The sequence below is a fragment of the Danio rerio genome, chromosome 5, assembly GCF_049306965.1.
Source record: "Danio rerio strain Tuebingen ecotype United States chromosome 5, GRCz12tu, whole genome shotgun sequence".
NCBI lineage: Eukaryota > Metazoa > Chordata > Actinopteri > Cypriniformes > Danionidae > Danio > Danio rerio.
Genome location: NC_133180.1, coordinates 39,645,001 through 39,655,763, shown reverse-complemented (window position 1 = coordinate 39,655,763; position 10,763 = coordinate 39,645,001). Strand labels below are relative to the sequence as shown.

Below are 10,763 nucleotides of genomic sequence, written 5' to 3'. Positions count from 1 at the left end.
CTTTGAATGCTGAAAAATGAAATTACACAGCTGTTTTCAACAAAAATATTATAAAAAAAATCTTAAGCAGCTAATCAGAACAGAATGATTTCTGATAAGATGATTGTTGACTGAATGACTGCTGAAACTTTTTTGTATGAATAAATTACATATAAAATAGTTCACCTAGAATTTTTTTTTTTTTTTTACAATTATTATATTGGAAATATTTACATATTTTAAATTGGTAAAAATGACAACATTGTTTTTTTACTGTATTGTACAATATGATGTGATCATGTTTCATTCCTTCTAAGTTACATATGTACTTGTTTAAATAATAATTATTTATTCCATAAAGTCAGTATTTAGGGGACAAAAACACATGAATGTCAAATCTGAGATGAAGCATCCTCATATTTCAATATAAATTTTAAAATAAAGATTTAAAATGCTTCTACAGCAGCAGAAATTTTTCCGGCAAATCATTGGAACAATGTTGGTCAGTAAATGAGGACAGAATTTTTATTTAGAGGGAGCTGAGCTTTTACTATGCTGAAACCTTGTCTTCTGAATCCAACTGTTATACAGAAATGATATTGAATATATTATATATATTAAAACTATTAAATTAATTGAACAATGCACTTATACAGTATATGAACAAACATGTATACACATTTTAGATTTATTTAAATCACGTGAAAGCAAAAGAAAACAGCGTTCCTTTAATCAAGTCAGTGAGGGAAATACCAATTTTACACAAACACAAACGCCATCCAAAGTCCTACTTTCAAATTTAATCAATGATCATTCAATGATTATCTGTGCTCTCCCAGCCAAGATATCGAAACATTTGGTGTGTTACTGTATATTTTATATTGAAAAGTGAAAGAACAAGAGTATGTTAAATGATTCAATTGTTCTGCATAACACACATTACAATAATGTGGCATTTCAGCTTTTGAATTCATATTATGCATTTTGCTAAACACAGGCTTTGTATATCATCCTGGTTTTAATGCAGGATATAAACTACTCCATATATGACACTTTGCTCATTAATACAAAAGGCTCATTGGGTTCTGGTGAGAACCAGACAGTATGCGTAGGATTTTTCAGTGTCCTTTTATTGTAATCCCTAGCCTCTCCTATCAGCACCTGGTTTGAGTTTGTTATAGCTGTTTCTATTTCAGAATCAGTGAATTTTCTGTTAAAATGTCTTTCCAGCTTCTCCTCAACCTTCTTCATCAGCTTTGAAACCTGAGATCTGTCCTCTCTCTGACTAATGTTGAGGACATGATCACAGCTTATACATTGTTCTTGGACAACATTTCCAATCAGCTTTGGTTCATCTGTAACAGTGGAAATGATCAAGAGCCTGTCGCTGAATCTCTCCTGAAGAAAATCTTTCATTTTCACTGCTGTCTCTCTCTCTTCGGTACATGGCTTTTCTGATATGACTAGGAGCAAAGCGTAAGGTTTCTGGCTGATCAGGCTGATGAGAAATAAACTTTGCTGCATTTCTTCCTCAAAGTGTCCAGAGCTTAACTTGTCAGGAGTGTTGAAAAGAACCACTTTCCACCTTTCATGTTCCCCCTCCACATCCACACACACCTCTCCATCCTCCACTATGGTCTTCCTTTGGGTGGCCTGAGATAAATCCTCCTGACTGTCTTCTCTGCCAAATATCATGTTTGCAACTGCAGTCTTCTCAAACCCAGATGTGCCCAGCAGCACGAGTATCAGTTCTGATGAAACTCTTAGTTTGTCTGGAGAAAGTATGAATGAATAAGTGTTTAAGCCCAGATCTGGAAATATATAAGATCCATCTCATATACAGTTTAAGAAAACACTCAACAACAGACAATTCTGTATTACATTATGCACATATTCTCACTCACTTGCCAGATTATTTGGTACACCTGCTGAGCTGCTCATTAATGCAAATATCTAATCAGCCAATCACGTTGCAGCTCAATGTATTTAGCCATGTTGACAGGGTTAAGATGAACTGCTAATGTTTAAACCAAGCATCAGAATACAGTCATTTAATTTACTTTAAACATGGAGTTTTTGTTGGTGCTGCATGGCTTGGATTGAGTATTTCAGAAAGAGTGATTTCACACAAAATATATATGAAAATTAGTCTGATATAGTCAGTTTTATATATAATACAGTTGATTACACAATATACATAATACAATATACATAAAACACATAATATAATATAATATAATATAATATAATATAATATAATATAATATAATATAATATAATACAATATATTATAATATAATATAAATGAATATAACATAATATAATAAAATACAATATAATATAAATGAATATAATATAATATAAATTAATATAATATAATATAATATAATATAATATAATATAATATAATATAATATAATATAATATAATATAAATTAATATAATATAATATAATATAATATAATATAATATAATATAATATAATATAATATAAATTAATATAATATAATATAATATAATATAATATAATATAATATAATATAATATAATATAAATTAATATAATATAATATAATATTTCCTAATTAATGTTTAACAGAGCAATAATTTTTTTGTCTATATTTTTAATTTGGGTACAATAACATGTAAAAACATTTTAAGGTCAATGTCTACAAAACAAACTATTATGTTTACAAATGTGTTGAAAAACAAATATTTCCATTAAACACACATTTTGGAACAAAATATAAAAAGGGATATAATATAATTTGTCATTTAATAATATATATATATATATATATATATATATATATATATATATATATATATATATATATATATATATATATATATATATATATATATATATATATAAAGTGCTCATATGTACAGTGGCCAAGAGAGCTTAATATGCTGCAATTTAAGAAAACACATGAAATTAAAAAATATGCCATTAAATTGAGAAAAGATCTTCATTCGTTTGACAGCACATGTATTGCAAGTTCTTAAAACACAAACACATTTTTAAAAATGTGCTGCATTTTAACACATAGCAAACAAATTTATAAAACATTTTGCATTTTCTCACAAAGCAAACTAACTATGAAATGCCTCCAAATTCTCACAACATTTTCAAACAGCTTGGAACACAGGAAATGTATCAAGGGCACCCTAAAACGTGACAGAGGCTATTTAGGTTATGGTTTAGGTTTATTTAGGCTACTAAAATATAAAGACACGGGAATCAGGATGTTAAAACAAACAAACTAAAAACTCACCTTTCAAAGATCACCTGCAACTTCCCTGACTAATAGTCACGGCAAAGCAGCATCAGTCACATTTTAGGGTCACCTTAAAACATTTCCGTTGTGTTTCCTTCTTTGCTTTTTTGTGTTCTTTTTCTTGCGTTGTGGGAAAATGTTTTTTTATTTAACGTTCATGTGTTCTGAGGATTTGCAACACGTGTGTTGTCAAACAGAAGAAGATCTTTTTTTATTTGCTTGTGTTTTTGTAGTTGCAAGTGTTTTACTTAAATTGCAACACCTTAAGCTCTCTTAAACACCATGCTACGACAACGTAAAAAAATTCATGTCTACTCTTATAAAAATCAAATCAGTGCTAGAAAGAAGTTCACTAAGATGCCACAACAAACCCTGTTGGTTTTCTTTACTTAATAAAGGTAATTATTTATTTATTTTTTTGCTAATATTGTGAGTATATGCAAATAAATGTTGACCCTATAGTATTTATTTTATGACAGAGTATTTTATGTTCTTTTCACTCTTGCAAGTGAATATGCTGACCCACTAAATAGTTTATCTAGATGGCTGAGGAATCCCCTGTCATTATCATAACTTCATTCGCCAGCTTCTGCATCTCTGCCACAAAGATATAAAGCAGTTCTGAAGGCAAAAGGTTGTACCTAATAAAGTTAAGTGTATACAGTATATTTATGTATGTAATAAAACATTAACATAAAAAACTAACCCAAACATTCTTTTGATGGTTTCTGTGTGTCCTGTTGAATTAAAAAAGAGAGAGATATTACAGATATTTGTTTAATTGAACATTAATGCTCCTCATCTTTTAATGGATATGCTTTATGCATTGTCACATTAGCTTGTAGTGTTCAGTATACCAGTTTTGTACAATAGCTTTGCAATACACTCAGCACTGTTTTCCATTATTAACTTAGACAACCACAGCCCAATTTGTCTCACCGAGAGTGTTATACTGAACCAAAAATATTTTATACCACAGTTTAAAAAAATAAAATCACATATAAGATCTTTAACTTTTGTTGAATCATTGCTATGGCAAGACAAGTCACCTCCAGTCAGTCAAACACAGTTCTTTTAATCACTATTTAATTTCTCAAATAATTCCCTGCTCTGTTGGGAAAACATTAGAACCCATCAGAGGAATTTGGATGGCTTCCGATACAAATAGCCTTACAGGGGTGTCAAACTCAATTTCTGGAGGGCCGAAGCCTGCACAGTTCAGTTCCAACCCTGCTCCAACACACTTACCTGTAGGTTTCAGACAAGCCTGAAGGACTCAATTAGTTCGATCAGGTGTGTTTAATTAGGGTTGGAACTAAATTGTGCAGAGCTGCGGCCCTTTTAGAACTGAGTTTGACACCTGTGCCTTAAAACCACTTTAGCATTAAAACACATTAAAAAAACATCAAACTTTAACCATCACAACCAGTATGTTTTAGTGATTTCTAATGTGTTTTAGATATATCTAGATCTTTTAGGGTTATTATTTTAACATGGCACCCTTAGGGTTATTAATTTTATCATGGCATCGAAACAAGGGAAAAATACCAGTTAAATACAATTAAACCATTACATGTTATATGATGGTTTCTACTTAAGCCTAATTACAACTTAAGTCTAATTAAAATAACAGCGTCTGTCAATTTAAAGTATGCTGCATATTTTTGCAATAATAAACTACTTTTTAAAAAGTTTTGAAATTACTAAAATGTCATTCCTGTACAGTTTGTAGCCACTTAAATTTGTTGTTAAAATCAGATATATGCATTTAAATTTTGCATTAAATGTATAACTTTTTCTTCTTTCTGAGCTCTTGAAAGCTTAGCTATTGAGCTTCATAATAAGCATAAATATACTGTATTGTGCCAATATATTCAATTAATTTAACTACAAATGTGGATTAAAAAATACACCCAAAATTACATATATCTATATAACATTAATGATTCCATACCTGTTGTAGCAGCCATTCTATTATTTTCTCCAGAGTTTCCATGTTCTTCGGGAAGTTCAGAAGGAGTTCTTCATTAAACAGACAATCCACTATTAATGTATTCGTCCTGGTCACATATTTGTTGCTGTCTGTTACAGTCTTCTCTGGGTCAAACGTGTGATGGCCCACCATAAAAACAGCGGGTTTAGATGCTGTCAACATAGTGAAACAGTTGTTAGATTTGGCTTAGTAGTTAGTGAGACAGACTTGTGATCCAAAGGTCACAGGATCAAGTTCCAGAATTGACAACAACCTTAGGTTGTGTGTGTAATGGTTTTTATTATTTATAATATATAATTTAGTTTATTTAATGGTTCAGTATAAAATACATTATGCCAATAGAGAATCCTCATAGGAGTGGCGCAGTGGGTAGCACAGTCGCCTCAAATCAAGAAGGTCGCTAGTTCAAATCCCTTCTGGGTCAGATGCCGTTTCTGTGTGGAGTTTGTACGTTCTCCCTGTTTTCATCGGGTTTCCTTCGGGTGCTCCGGTTTCCCCCACAGTCCAAAAACCTGCACTAAAGGGTAAGCTAAATTGTCTGTAGTGTATGTGTGTGAATGAGTGTGTTTGGAAGTTTCCCAGTTATGGGTTGCAGCTGGAAGGGCATCCGCTGCGTAAAACATATGCTGGATAAGTTGGCGGTTCATTCCACTGAGGCGACCCTAGATAAATAAAGGGACTAAACTGAAAAGAAAATGAATGAATGAATGAATCCTCGTAAATAACAAAGACCAACTTTTTATATAGTAAAACTATTATATACTTTTATATGCTAAAACTGGGCCAAAATTGCACCTAGCACTTTTTAAATAGTAGACTTACAAGTATACTACTATAGTACATTTATATTTGGTCTTATTTAATACTCAGATACTGATGTTACTTATAAGCAGTTAAGACATTACGCGACAAGGTATTTAGTTGTTTCATTGCAGAGTCGATGTCAGTTCCAGCCCGAGATTGAATGGCGCAAAAAACCAAAATGACATCACACTCTTCCACACTGGGCACCATCTCCAGACCAGTCAGTTCTTCAAGGTAATTTTTTATGTAGGCTTCTTGAGACTGGAAGGTTCTGCCAGGTAAAAGGATGTAGCATTTCTTTCCTTCAGGAGGAAGAAAACTATTGGTTAATATAAAGTAATTTACTCAAGTCATAGTAATCTTTTTAAAAAGTCATCCAATATGATTTATTTCCTTTAAAATCCAAGTCTTTAGAAAAAGAAAAAGGCCCTGTTTGGCCCTTTACCAGCAATCTTGTGAAGCTGATTTCTGGGTTCTGCCATCTTCACTCTGGTGTCAGTGTTTGTTGATTTCTTGAACCTGATGGAGCACAAAATCATTCTGAATCATTATTCTTTAGATTATGATTTACGATGTTACATTCAGAATATTTCATGATCAATATTTGGTCTTATTGGTGAGATGGTTCATCCAAAAAGACAACCACAGTCCATTTGTCCCAGCAGAGTTTTATACTTAACCAAAAATATTTATATACCACTCAAACTTTCATAAAAGGTCACAAAACCATTCTGAATCATTATTCTTTAGATCATGATTTACAATGTTACATTAAATATTTCATAATTCATATTATTTATCTGTTAAAAAACACAGTGGCGCAGTGAGAAGCACGTTCGCCTCACAGCAAGAAGGTTGCTGTGAGTACTATTAGTAAGTACTATTACAGTACTTATATATATTTTAAAGTAAATAAAAATAAAGTTGTTTATTGTTAGGTCATGTTAGCTCACAGTCCATTAACAAATATCTAGCACAATTTTGGGTTTTGTTAATTTATCATTAGTAGGCCTAAATGTGGAACCATGATTAATAAATGCTGTACAAGTAAAAGTTTAGGTTGGTAAATACATTAACTAATCATTAACTAGCATGGACCTGTAAAGCGTTACCTTTAAATCATGTGACTTCGCGTGAGTGATGTGCCTGTGAGTCTGTTGAAGGTAATGACCAATAGATGTCGCCCTTTGTACAAAACAAAGCAACAGCGAGCAAAAAACGCAGGTCTTTTGATACAGTGCAGAAATTTATGTGTATACGGATACGACACGTTTTTGTATTTGTATGTTAATGTTTGTATGCAAATCAATCCAAATTTAGTTCGATAAATAAAGAATGCCCTAATAAGCATATATGTATAAAAGCACAATTTCGTTTATCAGATGTGTAGGCTATAATTTGCATCATTGATTGATAAAATAGGTCAAAAGAGTAAAACTAAACGAGACGATTGTCTTTTGTTTTGTTTTTGCGTGCATTTAGAGAATCAGATTTTACTTACCCGCACTGATTGAATCTTCAAAACAACACAATCTTTCGCTTTCGTTTGGACTTTTAGATTTGTCAGCACGTGATTTGTACCCTGATAGATTTACATCGATGACTATGCTAAAAACTGCGAGACTGCTATTGATTCACAGAATTATAGAATAAGCTTTAGATAATCTAAGCATCATTGTCATTCTGGACACTTAAAAATAAATATTATTTAAACAGCTGTATTTTTATCGTGAAAACAATTCAGTCTGTTGGAAAAAAAATTATCGTGGTTATTTGATTTGTTGTTATACTCACACAATGGCTGTTTCTCATATGCGTTCTTCGGCGGTCTTGCGTCCCCTCGTGTAACGTCATCATCAGCTGCCAAAGTTCAGTTTCATTACATTAGAGGTGGGAAAGGCAGCATTTTATCTAGAATTATTATTAACATTCAGAGATATCGCTCATTTATCTCAGGAGCTTCCCTAAATGAAACGGTAACGTTAAACATCACCATGGACATCTTAATAAAGGAACACATTAAGAGTGTTTATTTGCTGAAATTCGTATTAAAATCTGTTTTATTTATATTGTGCAGCATATATTTCTAATGTTTTATGCATGTATATATTGAAAAAAAATGACAACAATAAATCGCTGCATGAATGCTGTAATGTTTAAAATATTTTCCATTTTAAAAAGGTCATGTGACCATAAGGTAGAACGCAGCATCTCATTTCTCAGAGGACGCGTTCTCTGTCCTCGCGGTATCTTCTGAGGACACCTGGCAAGACCGGTCTCCACTAGAACGCAAGTCCGTTCTCTGTGTTGGAATTGAGAAACAGCAATGCCCTTATTTTCAAATTAGGATACAGCAAAAATACTTTTTCACTTTGATTTAGGCCTATATCCTAAATCTTTATCTGACTCATTGTTGCTGACATAATGCTACAAGAAAGGGCCTTATCTTTAATTACATCGTAACATCATGTAATTATTTCAGAGTTATCAAGATACTCAACATCATTTGTTTGATAATTACAGTTTTTTTGGATTGCTTAAGCACGGTTTTCAAAACATGGCCCGTGTTTTCAAAACAGTACACACAATTAGCACAACCACACACCCAATTAGCAAAACATTACAGATCCTTTGCATAATTAAACACTCTTATAAAAACTATAGACTTCTGTTTAAAAACCACACTTTTTTTACCATAAGAAACACACATTTTCACATTTACTATACACTGTTTGCACGAGTTACACACAGCTGTGATAAACCTAAAAAAATTTTAGCACTTCTACTTCCCTATGATTAGAGTAGGCTACCATCAACAAAGTACAAATATAAAGTAAATTCACCAAACACTACTCAAGAACAATGTTGCACCTTGAAGAAACTCATTAATTCCTCAACATGTCCAACATGTTGGCATGAAGATTCAAAGTACTGTAACATGTCACTTTACGTATTGAACTGTAAGTTAGACATTGTCTCTTCGCCTAGCTGGGTCTGGCATGAGAATTATCAATTGCAATGTTGTCCTTAGCAAGACACCTTGGAAAGAAGTGTCTTGAATGTAGAATCATGTATTGCTGCTACCTCCATCTGGTCACAGGCCTCCTCTGTGGCTTGGATGAGGGGTACCTGAGCTCGGAGATGAAGATCATATACTTTCCACCACTATGCCGAGAAAAACTCTTCTATAGGGTTGAGGAATGGAGAGTATGGTGGAAGATATAGGATGGTAAAATGTGGATGTTGCTAAAACCAGTTCTGAACCAGAGCAGAACGGTGGAAAGACACATTGTCCCAGACAACAATGTACTGGGTATGACCAATTTGATTTGCTGCTGTTATGTTGTGCAATTGGTCCAAGAATGTAAGTATATGTGCTGTGTTATACAGTAAGGGCCCATATAGGCATGGCAGTGGAGGACCCCATTCTTTTGTAATGGCTGCACATGTGTTACTGTATATTTCCCCCACGTTGCCCTGGGACATTGACTACAGCCCTGTGGCCAATATTTCTTCTACTCTGTGTTCTCGTCAGGTTGAACACACCATCATCTACGTAAATGAACTCATGCTGGATCTCCTCTCCATCCATTCGTAAAACTACCTGAAGAACAGTGTCAGGCAAAATTGTGTAGTTCAGTGTAGATCTAGTATTACAGTACAGTAAAAGATAATGAGACAGAATGCCAGATCACACTGCTAAAGTGAATACATACCTCTGCATAATCATGCATGCCACAGTCTTTTCACCCTTTCGAAATTGTGCTCTAAAGGCACTCCATAAATTTGCTTCATTTGAATATGTTTTTTTTTTATGGTGTGTGCCAGTGTTGATATTGAGACCTGATTGTTTTCATTGAAACTGGCATTTTACAGTGCTTACAGTTTTTTACAATGGCCATGACAGTTTTTTCAATACATTTAACAAGTTTGCTAAACTCTTAACGCAGCAACACACCTAAAACACACAATTGACAAAACAGTTAATTTTATGCTCAAAATCACACATTATAAACTAAACCTCTAAACTACTTTTCAAATTACAATAATAAACGAACACACTACACCATGTCTTACAAAACACTACAATCATGTTTCAAAATGACATTATTGTTCAAAACACAAACACATGTTCTCTTTCAACAGAAACATTCAGTCAATCAGAACACACTGACAATAAAAACACTATCATCAGCTAAAATTACAGAAACTGCATTAGTTTATGTGTCAGCTTTGACCTTATATTTTAAGACTCTCTACATTTTCACTTTGTTGGGTTTAGTAAATGCATGCATTTTCTTTATTTTACTGCAAAAGATCAATACAAAAATAAAGAAACAAAATGCTTTATAAAATGTACAGTTAATGTAAAAAAAAAAAAAATACAGACACAGAATTGCTGCAGTACAGACTTTATTTGAAAAAGGACATCACTGCAAGCTATACAAACAAAAAAAGCAAAGCAATTATAATAAAAAACTAAATAATTTTCTATACTGCCTGGTCTTCTGTATTTGCCCGACTTCTTCTCTGGCCCGGCAGGGTAACGATGGCCCTTTGGCCTATTATGTTTCTCCTACGGCGACGCCTTTTCGCCAAATTGAAGCCAGCCTCGTCAACATAGATAATTTCATGTGGGACTTGATTGACCTCCAATTTCATGACTCTCTAAAAGTAATTAGACACAGTGTAAATGGTTCACTGTAC

The 10,763-nt window shown here is 32.9% G+C and overlaps 1 protein-coding gene across 3 annotated transcripts; it reads right to left on the bottom strand.

Annotated features, from left to right (window-relative positions):
* Nucleotides 1–630: 630 nt before the first annotated feature.
* Nucleotides 631–7,924, bottom strand: si:dkey-58f10.6. 3 transcript variants are annotated; one of them, NM_001326553.1, is made up of 6 exons: nucleotides 7,851–7,924; nucleotides 6,502–6,575; nucleotides 6,158–6,358; nucleotides 5,214–5,404; nucleotides 3,966–3,996; nucleotides 631–1,751 (listed from the first exon to the last, which is right to left on the bottom strand). In NM_001326553.1, exons 2-6 carry the CDS (start codon nucleotides 6,536–6,538, stop codon nucleotides 1,015–1,017), a joined length of 1,197 nt encoding a protein of 398 aa, NP_001313482.1. In that variant the 5' UTR covers nucleotides 6,539–6,575; nucleotides 7,851–7,924; the 3' UTR covers nucleotides 631–1,014. The 3 variants fall into 3 exon arrangements, with proteins under 3 accessions (NP_001313482.1, NP_001313483.1, XP_073806775.1); NM_001326554.1 differs by lacking the exon at nucleotides 7,851–7,924 and adding an exon at nucleotides 7,558–7,598; XM_073950674.1 differs by lacking the exons at nucleotides 3,966–3,996; nucleotides 6,502–6,575; nucleotides 7,851–7,924 and having other exon boundaries at nucleotides 652–1,751; nucleotides 6,158–6,254.
* Nucleotides 7,925–10,763: the final 2,839 nt, after the last annotated feature.